Below are 19217 nucleotides of genomic sequence, written 5' to 3'. Positions count from 1 at the left end.
TCCAGGAAGAAGACTATAGCAAGCCCTCTTTGGAGAAAAAAAAATTCATAACTGTTGAGTATCTTGTATGAAAAGAGTGTTTTTATGCGTCCTTGTCCCAAAGCACTTAAGATGGGAGCTGGCAGATAATAGTGGTATAAAATTCGCCTAGGGACTGTTGCTGAGTGGGTTACCCCACTTTTGTGAAGAATACTCGCCAACATTTGCTATACATGCTGAACATGGTTGGTCAGGTTGTGCTAGTACGTTTAAAACTATAAATATATATATATATATTTTACAATGTTTCATAGTTGCATATTGATATAATTTTTTACTTAATTTGAGAAATAATTAAGAATCTGTGTTGTGACGTACATGAATATCATTTATTAATAATAACTTGCAGTATAATGGCATTATTGAAGGTAATTTAAGCGCATTTGTTATTTCGGAATTGTGTAAAAAACCTAATCGCATTGATCAGTACTCAAGAAGTAGCTCTCATATTCAAAAGGTTGGTAAACCCTGTTCAATCTTACTTCAAGTTGTATAACTTCACAATTGCTTGTTTTACCCTCTAGTCAGCTCTCTTTTGAACTGAAACTGATCGTGCACATTTAGTGGTATTTATTGATTGAATAATGTATTGCAAAGGGTGCCTCTGGGTAAGGAAACACACCTATTAGTCACATGCTGTAATTGCAAACTGTTTGATTCAAATTAAATGGTCATCTATTTTAAAGATGACTGTAAAGGCAAAAAAAATCGCTGTTCCAGTTCTTTTGAAGGGAAGTGCATCGGAAAGTAGGACACCCTGTCTGATCATTTTAGTATAATTATATTGTCTCTGTCTTTCAGAACCCCAGCAATGATTGGCTGCTCCTTTGTGGTAAATCGTGAATACTTTGGAGAGATCGGACTGCTAGATCCCGGCATGGAGGTCTATGGAGGAGAAAATATTGAGCTTGGCATGAGGGTAATGTCCGATTCGCACCAAAACTGACTGTTAATTAATTCAATTGTGGAGGAGGTTTTGAAGAAAAACAAGACAATCATTTGAAATGAAGACAAAGTCTAAAACAAAAAGATAGATTGCGAGGTAATGATTGTTTAATTTTGAATAAAAGTGGAGAGTGAGGGCAGACCTGCATACATGCACCAGTAAAGCTGGGATGTGCACATTGAATTTGAATCCTTTTTATATATGTGAATACGTGCATATGTTCAGTTGTTCACGAGCAATGATCGAGCACGGTTAGCCACTTTGTGTACAAATGTTTGAGCAAATAGTCCAACCATTTAAGAACAACATTTCTCAGCTTACAATTGCACCGATGCTTAAAGGTAGTTACAGGTTTTATGGGAACAAATGTTGCCATCCAAGCAATGCCTTTTTCAGGGACATCAAGCAGGAATGGAAAAGAGCCTCAGCAATTAGCGTCCTAATTTCCCAAACACTCGAGTGAAGAGGAAACATGCTCGTGTGATGTGCTGCAGGCATTAAATTAAAAAATTGTGAATACTTGCAAAAAGCAATACATGTGTTTTCTTTGTTGTGTATTCAACTGAAAATCAGTTGAAAATAATTCTGTTCTGTTTTTAATTTTTTACTCAATGTCCTAACTGGATTGAAATTGGGGTCGTTACAAGAATATCAACACATCAAATCAGAAAAGCACCTCTGCAGTGTATAGACGTAGAAAAGTGACCAGATAAACTTCAACAGAAATTTAGCAACATTTGGTTACAACTTTATCTGTTTTCTCAATTTTTTTCACGATTACAACACTAATCATCATCATATAAAATTATTTTAATCGATCAGAAACCGTAGCAAGGACGTTGAACAAACCTAAATACACATAAAAAGAAGAATATGAGGCAGATTTTGACATGACAGAATCTAAAATAAAAAAAAAATTATTTTAATCCTTGACTACAAATTTTATAGTTTACATTGTATATTTATATAATTAAGTATGGCTATAAAATCTACATATATTTACCTCAACTTTCTAAAGCAATTTCCCAGGCATCTCAGCTGTGGGCTACGGCATAAGATAGAAAAACCCAAAGGCATCAACAGAGACCATGATTAAAATATGTAGAGTTAAAATTTCTGAACTTGAAGTGCACATGGGAAATAAATTTTATGCAAATTTACAGCCACCCCAAAGGCTCTTTTGCTGCTGCTTGGAGTTGAATTTAAGGACTTGAAGAATTCTTTCGCTGGTTTGATGATTAAAATCATAAAAATTCTCTCAAGCTAAGTGGAACCACTGTGGTTCTTAATGCTCACCTATGCGTGTCATATGGAAGAGATAATACTCTTACCTTTTACATCCCTTGCATTCAGATCTTAAGGTTTCATCCACATGGCCTCTTATGCACCAGTTGTCTTTGGGAAAAAAAACGAGAGCTGGTGTATGCTTTGCTGATTAGTCCTCTCTTTAGTCAGCTTCAGTGAACCCAGTGATGTTTATGGTGGCTGATTACCATTACAGAGCTCATCACTATTCCAAATAGAGTGGAGGTTCCTTTACATCAATACCATCAACAACCGACAGCATAATCTACCAGCTTCACATGTTTAATTGGTAGTGTGCTATTATCACAGTTATAACTCAATGTGATGCATGATTTGCTAACCACCAGCGACCCTTATAGTGACCATATTTCTCATTCAGTAGAGACACTTTTATGTACCTGACTAACTATGCATATAAATTAGAAGGGCGATCAATTCAGCTACACCTGCTAAATTAAGTTAGACTAATCTTATTGAACGGTCTGATATGCTACTGTTTTTTTTTCTCAAACACAAACAACTATGAATTTGCACATTTGTTGGCCACTTTTGATTGATGTAGCCAACCAAATGCAATTACCTTTTCCTCTTGTGTGTCCTGTGAGAAAAGGAAACATCCATTCCTGAAATTATGCATGTACTGTATATAAGCACATGTGCACGCTTGAATACCGCTACAGGCAACGATTTGATTCAGCCGTTCAAATGGCAGCTCATAGAATAAACATGGCTTTGCCTCAAGAACCAGGATGTCTCCGGAAACTCATTGCGGTGACAACTGAGAAGAGGTGCCATTTGGGGTAGGTTTGATTGACAACAACAAGTTAAGCAATTAGCCGGAGTAGCTCACAATAACCAAGTCTGCACAAACACTGTGATGACAGGGGGGGTGATGAAAGACCGGGTCTATACATCAATGTTACAAGGTATTCGTAATTCATTGTGAGATGCAGCTTTGTTGCTTGTCCTTCAAAAAAAAAAAGGCTAAGAGAGACAGCACTGTCCTCTTTGTGAGTAGATAGATAGATAGATAGATAGATAGATAGATAGATAGATAGATAGATAGATAGATAGATAGATAGATAGATAGATAGATAGATAGATAGATAGATGTGTACATACACGGGCATTGGATAGATAAATAATTTGTGTTGTAAGATTTATTTGTTAAAGAACAATATAAGGTTGATTCATGTTTGAATAATGAAATTCAATAGTTTAGTCGTGCTCAGTCAGAACTGCTGACTATATACAGTAGCTCTGGCCTTGAACTCGTACCATTTGTAGCTTCCTGCAGCAAGAGCAGCGACCTTGTGAAGGACAAGAGTGTCGCTCTGAGGTGGCAATAAACCCCGGCCATCTGTGGACACCACCCACTCTGGCAGCTTCTAAATCACCAGCATGCCTGAGCACATCAAGAAGCAAATGATAGCGGGCACTGACCATATGTGAGTCACTTCCACCAAGGGGCAAATTAAAAAAAGATGATAAGAAATCTTTGACTGTAAACAAATTTGTCAATTACATTTCATCAAGAAGCAAGCAACTCTGAGACAAATAATTGGATGCATGCCATACATTTATCCTGTAATTGTATGAGCAAGCTGAGTACATTTGACCTTTTTATACATAAGTTGCTGCAATACTGTCCCCCCAATTGTCAAGTCTCTTATTGAATATGGTCTCAAGACATTGAGAATGAAAGACCAGTTAATGGTTTTATTATTTCAAGCTTTATGTGGACAGAGGCCTTAATTATATCCAGTTGAGGTCTCAGATCGTCTTTCAAGTATCTTATTCATGATCCTCAATTGATTCTTTTTCTCACCATGCAGTCTGAGCAGCAACATTGGTTGAACCATCTGCCCTCCCCTGATGTGGGGGCGGTAGCATTAGATATTGATCCAGCCTTTGTCTTTTTCAAATCCTGCATTATTTAGAGGCCAGATCAATCTTCTCAAGCTTAATGGACTCAGTTTTAGTTACACCAATGTTCGTTATTGCATGTTTGAGCTCACATTTGTATCGGAAAGATACTGCCAGTAAAAGAGCTGTAAAAGCTGCCCATGCTAGAATCACTTGATAGTGTTTCTTCAGTGTTTAATGACCGGCTTAATTCCAACAATCATCGGGCACCTAATTAGAGAGATAGACAGAATTAATTGTTGTATGAGTACGTAACAAAAAGCGGTGCAGAGATTATGCCAGTCAGATCAACAATGTTAAATTTGAATTTTGGAATGTGTCTGTCCTACCGAACTGGTCTATTTGTATATAGAGCTATTATTGTACAGAGATATGTTTCTGGATTATTTTATGTAAAGTGTTGGTTGTGTAATGGTACATACAATTGACTCATGCGGATAGTGAAGGTTCGATTCGCAACAAGTGCCCCTATAACCAGCCGCTGCTGATCCCAAGCCTGAATTCAAAAACAAACAATAAAAGGGGCTAGCTGAGCAGCTGCAAAGTTGTTGGGTATTACTACATGAAGGTGGAAAATGTATCCTCTGGGTTATCGCTATGTGAATGCCTCAGAATGCATTTTGGCCAGCCTTAATTTCTGCCAACGGCCTGCTGAATTACAAAAGAGCAAACACAATGAAGAGCCACAAGATGCCTACATATCGGATATGCCAACATTCTGGTTTTTCATAAATTAAGGCGAACTGAGACCCAATCAGAGAAAAGCTTATTTATATAATGAATATTTTTTTTAACATTAATGAGGAAATGGTCACTTCAAAATAACAAAACAAATTCTCTTCAAACCAAATAAAAAGTTATCAAATATTAAAAAATAAATTCCCAACTTGAACGTAAAAGGTTCAGTGTAAATATTCACAAATTGTTTTATTGTATAATAGGAAACTCATACAGTGTTGAAAATATGTGGATTAAGGGAGTTGATATCCTGGAGGGAATGATGAAAGTTATAACTCTCTCCTTTGACTATTCTCAGTCTCAAAGTCTAAAGTCGTTGTATCATTTGGTCGTAACAACCCAAATATTTTCTTTTCCATGGACCAATAAAACTGGAACTGGACAATTTGCTTGCGGATCCAGTCTCTGGATATTCAGTACTTACATCTTGAATGATCTGTTTGTCTTTTATTCATCTAGTATCTCTTATTTACACTTTAAGACCACTGACAATGCATGTAGTTTGAGAGAAATATTTTGATGTTCCCATACATCACTGTCAATGATAAAGCTCTCAGGTCAGCAGTAATTAGAGAGACCTTGTCAGCTCGCCTTTTACTAATATAATATTCATTATAACCCTGCCAAGATACCCCCACTTAAATGTGCTGTGCAAGTAGACGTCCTCTCTGCAGGCATTATCATCACCATCAATAGAGTCACTTTTAGGAAGCCCAGCTAGAGCGATCCACCCCATACTGTCTCTTATTACTCAATGTACTCCCTCCAAGGATCGCTTCATTAGATCATATAATTACCACTGTCAGATGTCTTTGACTGTGGCTGAAAATGTACAATGACCTCAACAGGCAGAGGGTATGTGAAGGGTACTTGTAGACACTGATTTTGCTCCTGCAGCAAATTAACAATCATTTGAAAGACAAGGGCAGCAACTGAATGCAATTACTATCTTCCAGCAAGTACAGGACCGCTGTGAAAAGATTTAGCATATTAACCATCAACATGCACCGTCGATGATCTGGATTAGAAATGAGCTACTGTATTTCTTAAGGCAATATCAGAATCAAAAAGGATTGATCGTACCAAGGGGGTTATTTATTATTGCAATCTACGAATGTTCAAATCCACAAGTATGTGTGGGTCGACTGTACTGGACACAATTCAGCCAAAAGAAATGCCAAGAAATGAAGAGACGAGATTGTTGGCAATACATTCAAACACATATTAGAAGTTAGGTTGTAACTGTGGGTCAGTGCTGCCCTCCTATTTCCTGTCCTAAGGATGGACCAGGTGTAAATGTGTTTTCTGCTTTTAATGGCGTTTCTGCTTTTTATAGCTTCTGCATTCTGTAGCCCCAAGGAGCTGATCACTCAAACAGCCTCGATTCAATCAACCAACCACAAGTGCAGTGATGATTAAATTAAATCAGCAATTACATTACACTACATAAAAATCCCATGTGTTAGGCGCTTAGTTTTAATGACACAGTTTGGGATTTTATGAGGGGTCAAAACAGACTGGACTTCAAAGATGCAGTCCAAAGGACAACCAGTGTGTGGGATGTCAGAAGAGGCGGGAAAATATATCTTTTTCATCTTTCTAAAATTCAGACCAATTTAAGGTTTCACACATCCCCGGCATAGGACTTTTCCTGTTTTCACCTCCTCTGGATTTTCAGCAATTTGTCAAAAAAAAGAAGCTCTAAAAAAACACTTTTTTTTCCAGTGCTAATTTTGTGTAGTTCTACGCAGGAGGTGTCACTATAGGATTATATGAATCCTGCAAATATTGCAGTATCACATATATCATATACAGACAGTTAGCCCTTTTTGGTTTTGTTGGAAGCAGAAATTCCCAAAGATTGTCACTTCTGTAGTGTGAAACCTGCTTCATTTAACAATTTCTAGGCTATTCTAACTGTCTAGGACTGAAATAATGTAGTCACTTAGTAAGTGTCGCTAATGAACAGTGTTGAAATGTATACAACCAATAGTTTGAGGTAGCCACCTGTTTTTCCTCCGACACCATAGAAGGTCATTTCAACATTGATAATCATCAATGACCTGTCTTTTACCATGTTTAACAGGTTGACTTTGGAGGAATAAATTACATTATTACTATTATGACATTATTCTTCAATGCAGAACATCATTTGTTATGCTCACTAAACACATCTCGTTGCAGTTTGATTTGCACACACAAACTATACCTGAAATCAAAGAGTGACGAACAATGTTTACTCATCATTTTAGTAACCAGGACAGATTTTGGAGGAAACGTTAAACCAAACATTTAAAACGTGTCTAGCGAACCTGTTGAGCATATCAGTGAATAAATATTGAATTAAACTTCTTGGAACCATTTGAATATGAGTACTTTTCACTTTTGAAAGATGACTTTATTACCTTCCGGCTCTGGTGGCAAGCAAATAATATATTGTCCATCAGGGCACTGTGTTAACACAATTATTGTTGTATTATGTAATGCTATGCAACATTTGGTTCATTTAATAGCCCTTCAGATCAAATGATATGCTACTTTGACTTTCAGGGTTTTATTACCGCTCCTCACCAGAACCAGAAGCAAACCATCGTATATTTCAATGTGACATATTGTTAACTCTTTGGCCCTAACAATCACCTATTCCACAGTATAAAATGTCAAAATAAAAAGCTGATCAAAGGTAATGATTCACTAACTTGGCTGCCAACCAGACCAGGATGTGCTCGCTTCTTGCCCAAAAATAGCTGTGATAGGATCCCACTCATCCATGACCCTAATGAGACCGGATGATCGGATTTATGGCAGAAGTTTACAGGTCATGTGGTTAATTTGTGCACAAATCTATCATGCGTATTCAAAAGAAATAAAATACTATTTTGTTTTCTGTAGTCACTTACAGAAATCATTTTATATCCTGTAGTCAGTATTGCCACAATCCAACCACATTTCATGAAGAGTAATTTTTAGCAAAGGAAATCACTAGTTGTTTGACAAGGCTGTTTAGCTGTTATTTTTATGATTTCTGGAAATGCACAATAGAAATAATGGTTTCTTTTTCCTGATGACAGGTAAAATGCTTAAAACCACAATCACACTTTTGTTTTTTCAATCATTAACAGTTGCGCATACACAGCGCAAAGACACACACTCAAATACACACACACAGACACATGCGCATGTGCACATCTGCAGTAGGTACAAGCCTATTAACACTACACTTCTTATCATGCTGCAAAAAAAAATGTCATAGTGCAAAGAACATGCCATAATTGGTTCTGCTCATACTTGTGTTGGTGCATTTCTTATAGTTGTTGCATGTCCTTGACCTGCTTAGAAGTCAGGTTAATACACCATCACTGAAAACTATCCAAATTCAGTGTCACATGTCAACTAATGACTAGAAAGAGGTTCAGAGTATGAATAAACCATAAGGCATGAATGTGCACTCAGGCTCCTAAAATCACATTTGTGACACATTTAGGCTTAAGATGGTCAACTGGGCACAGGCAACAGGCGTACTATTTGTTGCCTATATCTGCTGATAAAACAGAGGAAGTGTCTCTTCTCTTATTTCCAAAAAAAACGCATCTTCTCTGGTAGATGTGTTGCAAGTGATGCGAATGTACACCCGCAATGAAACTCGCACAAGGCACGTGATGCCACAGTTCATTTCACGTACAGTGCAAACATAACATAAAACATGTTTCACATTCTGACAGCACAGTGTGAGTGGATTGTAATGAGGACAACCAAGAAACTCTCCCACAGCGTGGCAGATTTCCATCCAGTTCATTAATTTGCTTTCGTCCTTTTACATTCTTATCTTGTGCTGTACTCCTGAGAGATGATTGTTGTTTACCCTGATGGCCGCCCACCTCGGTGTTCTCACCTTGTGTGTGTTGATCTGGGTGTCACAACATCCTTCATTTTCCTATCCATCAGTCCTCCCTGTGTGGCGGGTACTTTCCAGGATGACATATTATTGCCAGGATTTATTCACTTTATCAGCTCCTGTGCCAAGCACGTCGTATTCTGATATTAGGGAATTCTGGTTCGCAGAAGAATAGGAATTTTCTAGCATAATAAGAAAGCCCTGAGAGTAATTGGTGACTCAGTTCTGCGTGAAGTAAAAATTTTACCATCTATCAAATGACAGAAGAGTTTGACATCATTGGAATCAAAAAGTTTCACTTCATTTTGCTTTCTTAGCACTGATATGGCATGGGAGTGGACTAAGCTTTGTGGGTGTGCAGTGACAGCAGGAAAGGCATCGGCCCATGTGGAGCCATATTTGCTGACATTCAGAGCTGACCAGTTGTACCTCAGCACAGTACTATTTTCTCAGTCAGTTAATAATATGTTGATGATTTTTCACATGCATTACACCATTTACAGGAAACACATTTGTTGTTGTTGTCTAGGTGTGGCAATGCGGTGGCAGTATGGAAGTCCTGCCATGTGCAAGAGTGGCCCACATCGAGCGCAGCAAAAAGCCCTATAACAACGACATTGATTACTATGCCAAACGCAATGCGCTGCGAGCAGCTGAGGTGTGGATGGACGAATACAAATCTCACGTCTACATGGCTTGGAACATTCCCATGAATGTAAGCTTTATTGTCTCCATTTACCTTTTGCTATACTTGCACACGCGAACATGCAGAGGTGGTTCCTGCCAGCAAGTTAGTACGATTTTAAAGTTCTGTATTCATTTAACGTGACCTTCACACGGGTGCCAGAGTGAAGGCAGGCAAAGATTCTCTCTCCAAACAGACAAATGAGAGGAAGCTCGTGTCTAATCATTCTATTTTCAAACACATCATTTAGCTTAATTGCTTTCAATAGTCTTTTGAGATTGCCTGTGGAAAAACAAACTGATACTATCATTATTAAAAAAGGTTCATATTGAATGCTAAATGGTGCCATTTAGCCTTGCACAATGGGATGATAGTCAGTGAAGGACATAAGCAAATACCTCTGAGCACTGGCCAGAACAGTCATTTATAACAGATTAATAGTAGCTAAGCAAGACAAAGAAAGCCCCAATACGTAAAGACGCCACTTCCCTTCTGCAGTGGCATTACAAACACAGTGGCATGAAACATTATTACTCATTGTTCCATAGTGTACACTACAAAGACTGAGTACTATGATTATCCCATCTTCCCTTCCTCTTCACACAATCTTACATCGCGGTTATCGACTAAGTCGCCCGCTGCAAGCACAACTGTGGAGTTGTAGGGGGGCTTTATGAATCACGACTGTGGCTTTCCTGAAATGGAATGCATTTGTTATTGTCGCTGCATGGCTCCAAAAAAGCGATACTGTATAATTGCAGTTGCTATGGATTTTGTATTCTGTGACATGTGCTATATTACTCAACAACCCTAAGCAGATAGCATAGATATACTATGGCTAGTTCATATTCTGCACAACTCGAGCATGTACAGTGGTTTTATTTATCTTTGCAAACCATATGAAGAACCCCACCAAAAGTGTTCAAGATGTGATGTCAAGTTACAGGTCATGCCATGACCCTGAGCTGAGTTTTTGGAGCCTAGTATATGGTTGTATACCTTGCTCAAGACCACTTTGACAAAAGTCATGACGCAAACAAGCATCTGTCCATCAAAAGAAAAGAATGTCACCCTTGTTTATGTACATGTTTTGACAGAACCCAGGGGTTGATTTTGGAGACGTCTCTGAGCGTTTGGCCTTGAGGAAAAGGCTGCAATGTCGAAGTTTTCGCTGGTACCTTGAACACGTCTACCCTGAGATGCGGATCTACAACAACACCATCACATATGGCGAGGTGAGAAAGATACTTAAAGACAGCTAATTAAACAATACCGCTGTCTCATCATTTGTAATTCTAACAGCAGTGTTCGACACAAAGACCTTTAACTTTACCTCATACAACAGAAAATTAGTCAGTGAAAACTGTGTGTGGGGTGCTGATTGCTGATAAATGTTTGTCCATAGCAAACCTCCATGGAGATAATTAATATCTTGGTATTTAAAAGGTGTTAAACACATTCTGACAGCTCCAGGCTCTCACCTCTCATTAAAAATTACATACAGAAGACAAAGTCAGTACAGTATTATAGCTTGTACAGGCACTAGTGCCTGTATAGGATTATATGTATTTTTTTCCCCACAATTAATTTGAATCAAATTCGTATTACAAAGCAGGATACAAACCCACAGTACACAATTGTGTGGCGTGTATTAAGAGCGGTACATATTACAATCCAGAAAAACAACCGCATATCTGTCAGTATTTCACATATGTTCACAATCTAGTGTTGTCACAAAGCTGCCGCAATAGAATTGAGTCTCATCTGTCAGTGCAGTGTTCTGCGACGCTAACCAAACCATTGAGCCGGAACCTTTTCGACTACTCCGTGTGATAGATGTGTCACAACCAGGAAATGAAGCCATATTCATTCAAAGCACACGGAACAAAAGCTCATGCTTGATGCACGGCACCATCTGGGAGCGTGGCTAACAGGCAGAGATGGGGAGTGGTCACTGCATGATAATTTCCCATCATGACCTGACAAAGAATGAGATATTGCTTGGGGATAAAAGATGCACAAAGGATTTAATAGGCAGGACATGCAAAGAAAAATGATTGCCTTATAATCAGAGGCAATTGATTTGATTTATTTTTCACGGTATATGAGTATTTTAATCAGACATGTACAGGGAATTTAGCGATACATGGATTGGGATGCGGTGACAATAATTTATAAATATTTTTTAGACTATCAAATGAAAAAAATGGAGGGGCTTCATCGGGGGCTCCACAGATAAGCCCTGGTGTAGCGTACTCTCTGCCGGGAATACAGATTTAGGTTGAGGTCTAGGACAGGTCTAGGACACGGAAGCAGGGAGCAAGGCAGAAGTACAGGATGTTTGCAGGAAGTCATAGGTGCGTGTGTTTTATGGTACCCTGAAAATGGGATGTGGTCTGGTGGGGGGGGGGGGCTGGGTTTAGTTAGAGTGTGTGACAGCTCATTTCCTACCTAAGCCTGGTTCCTACCTCAGATTGAATTTCTGCTTGCACATTAAAGACCACAGCCCTTAACCCTTGTTTACCTACTAATAAGCAAACTGAAAGAAACAACCAAAAGAGGTTCTGGTGAATCGTCGAAGTAGCACAAATTTGCATGCTTGATGCAGTTATTATTAGCTAATTGATTGCAAATATATATTAGGACTTGTTCACTTTTTTGATTCATCTGCTCCACTACTTTTGCCCCCACAATAATATTCACAAATAATAATTTCTAGACATACTCTAACTGGAAAAATAAATTGAAGTATTGATTTATTGTAATGTATGGAACTGTTAAAAAAATAAAAGCATATTATTACGATGTCGAATCAGAATCATTTAGGCTACGTGTATTCCTGGACAGAAAAAATAAATTTTGTGTCTGAGTAGAAGGCACCATCCATTCTGAGAGAAGCCAGAGAAACCAAGTGAATGAGCTAAATTTTGTGTAAAAAGTTGAATTTTTTTGGATCCCTAATTCTTGTTCAAATTGTTAAAACAGTGAACACTCACTCAAATGTTCGCATTAAAGAACTTCAGAAGGCAATTAATGTGTCTATTTTTTTGAACAAGCTTTCAAAAAGGAATTACTTAGATATTAGTATTTGCTTTTAACGCTATTTGTTTTTAACGCTAAACTTTAAAATGAATTTGCTATTTTACTTCATATTGTGTCTCTCAGGTAAGGAACAGCAAAGCAAGTGGCTACTGTCTGGACCAAGGCTCTGAGGACGATGACAAAGCAATCCTCTATCCTTGCCATGGCATGTCCTCACAGGTCAGCACCACATCGAGGAATTCTGTATTTATTTCCAATGTTTTGTCATGTCAATAGCAAGATAGTAACAGTTGCATTAAAATTATTTCTTCCTAAGTCTTCCGTCAATGTTGGCACTCCAATGACTGGTGTTCAGTGAATAGAAACGCTATTGAATTGTTTTGACGGTCCATTTATTTGCATTTGTGGTTTTCGACTCGCAACAATACACGAACATACCGAAACACGCAACAAACATTCACAGAAATAATTAGATTTGAGTTACTTCCTGACAGTAACTTGTTGTGGCAGTTAAAGAGCAACTTTTTTGGTATGGCTGTACATGTCTTTGTGATGACATTTTAGTTAGTCATTGCATGCTCAGATCCCCTTTAAACTCACAGAATGATTAGCCATCCATCCATTTTCTGAAATCTCAAAGTCCTTCATTTATTTTTAAATGATCATTTCATTCGCTCAGCTATTTTGTGTAGACGCATTACTGCCAGAAGAAACGCAATGGAATGAAATACCTGAAATGCACACATTTTGCATTTCAAATGCATTTCAATGGTAAAGCAATTGCGTATGCATGGGGCTTTTCTACAGTTCTGGATCACTGAATAGTTTCATTCAACTGCCAGACTCAACACCGAAACACCACTTTATATACCAATGCCTGAGGTTGGCATGCAGGGGTAGTGCACAATAATTCATAGATATTCCAGTTCCATTAGTGTGCAAAACTCTCCAGCGACCCACTCCAAAATAATGGCAGAAATTCTGCATTGAAAATGCTTCATTTTGGAGAAATTCTAATGTTATGGATGTGTGTGTAATTTATTTTTACATATTTTCACAAATATAGACTGAAAATGCTTGTTTGCGGTAATAAGATAAGATTAGGTAAGATTATTTCTAAGATTTGAGATAATACTTCCATGTAACTAATAGAATCATGAATATAATGTAGCATTGTGTAGAAAAAGAACATGCCTGCTTCATTGAAACAAAAACATTTTGTAAAATGCTGCTATAACTTGCATGCTGGATGTGTTTCTGCCTTTGGTGCAAGGAAATAAAAGACAAAGCCCCGCAAACCATGTAAATGTTATTCATGTCTCGATCCCCCCAAAAACCCTGGGGAAATAATCAAGTAGAGAGGGATACCTTGCCTTAGTGTAATTAGATTACAACAATGAGCAGTGGGGGACAATTCAATTTTGAGGAGCACAGTGATCTGGTTTTTTTAGTTCTCTATTGTATTTCCCTTAGCTTTACTGCCTTTAGTCGTGAAACAATAATTGCTCTACATAAATTTTCATTATCCCTTTCAAGCATTTTCTTTTTCTTGGGTGCCTCTTCCCATTGAAAGCGTTGTCATAAGTGTGAGATGCCGTGATACATAGTTGTGCACGTTTCTCAAAAGCCTGCCTCGTTTTGCCCAAAGCAACAGTCACTCCGAAATGCACCTTTTTTGCTTTTCCAGTGATTTCCTCTTAAAGTTCCACATGGACACACCAAATGCAGGTCCACGCTTTTAGCACATGTTTGCAATACTCGGTTCCGTGAGCATATTGACAAACGGCATCAAACATCACAAGCATCAAGACACCAAAAATGTACAATTCTGGAGATTATAATGTACCAACACTATTTTACATCAACAACACTGCTGTGCTTTTAATGAGCTAATTAAGAAACGGATTAGGTTGACCCCCAAACAGCTCGAAACCTTTTCTGATCTCAGAAAGGCAATGAAGCATCGCACATTGCAGAGACACAGGTTAATTGGCACGCTTTAATTATTTGTTATTGTCTCGTGTTGAGTGCAGTGGTGTATAAAAGGATGCCGAACTGAAATGTAAAGCTGTATTAAGGGAATTATGTGGCATTATTTATACACCCGGCCATGGCACTAACAATTTACTATCCCATCAGGAATTTGTAGCTATCTGTAAGACAGACCTTGAGACTACCCCCCACGGACAAATTGACACAGGCTCACAGCATTATGTGTCCCTAGATTATTGAGTCATCATCCTCCTTGTGTATAGCCCATAACCACCTCCAATGAATCTGGAGTGACATTAAAGTTGTTCTATACAAATGCCTTAGCTGTCCCATTTGACCCTTCGGGGAAGAACATTTGATTGGTTTGAATGCCAGTAAATATGTCATCCTCGCATACTGCACCACCTACACACACTGCTGCATCTCTACCTTCTCCGAGGAGACTCCAAATATTAACGAGGTGAATCCTGTAATACAGTTGCAATAACTGATATTTTATCATTTGAGAGGGAGCTCGCTTGCCTTTGTGTTGTTGCCATATCATTTTTCATGAGGGCTCACACCACTAAATAATAAACACAATGTCTACTGTTTCCTTGCATGATACGAACACCGCATTATCAATGACCCTTTTATAGGATGTATTAAACACTGAGGGATCATGTTTTTTTCCAGTGATGTAGCCAACATGTGGTACTGTATATCATCCTATCTTGAATTTATCTGAGCTCCTTCAACTATACTCCATATAATAGTAGTGAAACCAACGGTCTCTGACTATTGTAAAACACAGAGGAGTGTTGGTCCTCACTTGAATGGCACTTTTGATAAGATCAACTGATGATGCAAGAATCAGCAACACCGCCACAGTGCTCTACAGTTCCGTACTGGTGTTGCAAAATACAGACTTATAGATTCCTCAGAACAAATGTATGGTGTTCTTTATACCCACGCAATTATTTCACCACATCAACAACAGTAAAGGGTAATTGCTCCTCGCCGCAAGTTAACGTAGAGTAAAAAGCATGTATTTGGAGCTCATGGTCAGTACGTAGCTCAGAGAATAGGGCAGCAACATGCATTCCATGAAGCTGCAAGCCTCATTGATGAGCATGTAAAGTAAATTATTTGGATTCTTCTCGAATGTAAAACATAAGCACATATTTCATGACCACCAATGCATCATAAACAGAACTGATGTTTGAGAACACCAGCGGCTGCTTTAATTTCTTACTGTCTGTTCATGTTTTTCTCATTTTATCTTATCCAAGAAAAATGTCTCAATACTCGCAAATGTGTTTTGTCACAGCAGTGACAGGTCTAACATCCTCAACTTTTGCACTGAAACACACTTATCGTTTGGTTCCAGCTTGCTCGCTACTCAACTGATGGCGTTCTACAGCTCGGACCCCTGGGGTCGACCACCTTCTTGCCTGACACAAAATGTCTTGTTGATGACGGCAGAGGACGCATTGCAAGTTTGAAAAAATGTGAAGCCGTTGCCAGGATTTCCCAGCGGCTTTGGGATTTCACACAGGTAAAAAACAAAAAAAGCAATGCCATTAGTGATTAGTGGATGGAGTTCTGGTGATATCTGAAAAAGTCTAAGACAAGAAGGAGGAGACAACATGTCTATGTTTTATCTGTTTTATCAGCAAATAAGGTCAAACAATTGGAAATAATGTATTCATCATTTATAGTGTTTCCAACAATGTCACAACCACAATCACGTTTTTTTTTTTTTTTTATTGGTCTTACTTCCAGGAAGTACACTACCCAGGTGCCTCCCACATTTCTCCTCGGATAGGTTCTTGCTCTTATAAAGGAGAGGTCAACCCAAATCTTTTTTTACAATAATATGTTTTATGTGCCCCCATTAGTCTATCCACAGCATTGTGATTAACATTGTGTTTGTGGAATATGAGTTAAGCAGTAAAATTCACCCGTTTTCATCCATCTATGGGGACGGCCACTTTGCCACTTATTGTCAACTGAAAACGACATCACAGTCGCCAGGTCTCAGGATACAGCCAATCACGGCTCAGCTTCAGAAAATTTATGAATTTTGGGTAAATTCTGCCTGTTTAATTCATATTCCGCAAACGAAACATTAATCAGAACACTGTGTTTCGACTAGTTGGGCTGCACAAAACTTACTATTACAAAGAAGGTTTTGGGGTTGACTTCCCCACAGTGAACAGGGAAAACTACACCAAATTGTAAACAAGCCTCCCTTAAACTGTGTTAATGCAAAAGCCTTTGGTCTATTTTGAACCACATTAGGTCCTGGTTCAGCGTATAATTGGACCAAAGGTGGCTCATTAAAAACATGCATACAATCTCAAGCTGGTTGAATAGCCTTTCACAAAGCTCAAAAATTCCAAATCATAAGGCCATGGGGTAGGCTCATTATTTTCTGTGGTGCCAATTTTATTAGCTGAAATGCCACAAAAAGCTACTAAAATATGTCCCGATGTTGATGACCCTGCGCTCTCTATTTTACCAATTCCATTTCATCGTTCCATTTGGGTCTGATCTGAGAGAGATTTCACTTATAATCATATTCCGCTTGTTCATTGTGCATCAGGATTCAGCGCTCACAGGTGACATATTGAGAGCATATTGCGCAGGCTGTTATCTCAATGACTATACTTTTTGGAGATATTACATTGTGCAGGCGGCACAGTGAAGCACTGGTTAGCACCTTCAGCTCACAGTCCTGAAGTTCAGGGTTTGATTCCTGCTCCGGCCTTCCTGTGTAGAGTTTGCATGTTCTCCCCGTACATGTGTGGGGTTTCTCCGCGTACTCCGGTTTCCTCCCAGATTAAAAAAAACATGCATGGTAGGACGACTGAGCTCTCCAAAATGCCCCTCGGTGTGAGTATGCGTGTTAGTCTGTATCCGCACTGTGATTGGCTGGCAACCAGTTCAGGGTGTCCCCCGTCTACCGCCCAAAGACAGCTGGTATAGGCTCCAGCACGAACGCAACCCTTATGAGGTGAAGCGATTTGGAATGAATGTCGTGTGCGGCTCTAATAATACCCAGTTGCATCACCGTGACAAACAACGAGAGACCATGTTGCCATTTTGTAATTTGGTCTATTCCGGTAGCAGTGCACGGCTGACAAATCTTGACATGATTTGGCTCCCATGTCCTAGAAATGTACGAATCCATAAATTCCCATGAATGTCACCATTAGAGTAAAATGTATTTGTTATGATCTTACGCAACATATCTGAAGAAAACGATTTGACAACCATTAAATACAGAATAAAGGTAGTTGTGTACATATCTGAGTTGTCACAATGCCTATGGAAAATACCAATTGACAAATATACTATGCTGGCTTTTTGCACAATGACCTTGTCTATAAAACATACCGACAATCTGGTTAATAACGTTTTTTAGTCCACCGTGTCTGATTTGACTTTTTCCCCCTACAGAACGGTCCAATCATCAGCAGGGACACAGGTCGTTGCTTAGAAGTGGAAATGTCTAAAGATGCCAACTTTGGCCTTCGTCTAGTGGTGCAGAGATGCTCAGGTCAGAAGTGGATCATACGAAACTGGATTAAGCATCCCAGACACTGAAGCCATGAGGAAAACCTCTGAGACTTTTTGGGGGTTATTTTTCAAGTCACAGTCAGGAATCGGAAGATGTGGTATGACACCACTACGCTGTTGGGCTTCCCTCAAGCCACAGAGCTTTCCATCTCCTAGACTTCTCTGACTACACTTATAAGAAAGTTCTCATTTCTGACCTGTATAAAGAGGTGTACAGTGACACACGGGTGCGACCCGAAATAATTTTATTTCTATTGTAAAAAGCTATCCGTTTCATCGTGTGTGTTGTTTTGATGAGCGCATCTGAGCCATTCAAATAATATCAGAGTTGTAAATTGTAATTTATCACATTAAATGATTATTTGGAGTTTCTGAAAATGATATCAACCAGATTGCGCCAGCCTGTTTACTATATAATAGGCTTTAAAGGAGATTGTTATTTTCTCAATAAGGGACAGTATTTTCATCTGCAGTGGCACAAACTACAACAATACCTTGTTTTGTTTCAATAGTATTGCTCACTGTGGGCAAGTGCAATTGTGCCTTTTTTATCATTATTTGCTTCAACTGACCAGGGAATGTGAGTCCCTAAAGCATGTAAAAACTATTTGGAAGTTAATAATGTAAAGCAATGTATAAAACAATAAAAAGTCTAGTAATATACTGTAAGAGTGAAGGATTTAAACTGATAGGATATTAAAATCATTTTTCATGATTATGTCTTACTCCACACAACAGAATTTTTTTTTTTTAAATATTTAATTTTTTTTTTTTCTTGCATTTATATAGGGGTAGACTTATAGTCTTAAGTGTGTGAATGTGTGTGTTTGTGTGCATGCATTTATGCACATAGAGAGCAAAAATCAAAAGGAATAAAACAGCTCTCAACAAAAACAGCAAATACACATTCGTAAAAAGGAGTACGAAATATTTCAATTACAAATCATGAGTTTTCTCCTTCAAAGTAATCCCCCTGGAGCGCAACACCATTTTCCAGCCTTCTCTGACACCTACATGCATTCCTGGAACGATTCTTCCAGAATCCTCCGCAGCTCTGTTATGACAGCCATCTTGAAGTCGACCGT

The 19217-nt window shown here is 38.6% G+C and overlaps 1 protein-coding gene across 1 annotated transcript in view; it reads left to right on the top strand.

The window, feature by feature from the left end:
- Nucleotides 1–18850, top strand: part of galnt9 (polypeptide N-acetylgalactosaminyltransferase 9) — a 49450-nt gene extending 30600 nt beyond the window's left edge. Inside the window, exons 6-11 of the mRNA XM_037257841.1 lie at nt 841–958; nt 9379–9564; nt 10632–10769; nt 12700–12795; nt 15938–16105; nt 18013–18850. Coding sequence (XP_037113736.1) covers nt 841–958; nt 9379–9564; nt 10632–10769; nt 12700–12795; nt 15938–16105; nt 18013–18159 — 853 coding nt within the window. The 3' untranslated portion in view covers nt 18160–18850. The remainder of the gene's footprint in view (nt 1–840; nt 959–9378; nt 9565–10631; nt 10770–12699; nt 12796–15937; nt 16106–18012) is intronic.
- Nucleotides 18851–19217: the final 367 nt, after the last annotated feature.

This window comes from Syngnathus acus, chromosome 9 (genome assembly GCF_901709675.1).
Source record: "Syngnathus acus chromosome 9, fSynAcu1.2, whole genome shotgun sequence".
Taxonomy (NCBI): domain Eukaryota; kingdom Metazoa; phylum Chordata; class Actinopteri; order Syngnathiformes; family Syngnathidae; genus Syngnathus; species Syngnathus acus.
This window is presented reverse-complemented; position numbering and strand designations above follow the sequence as displayed.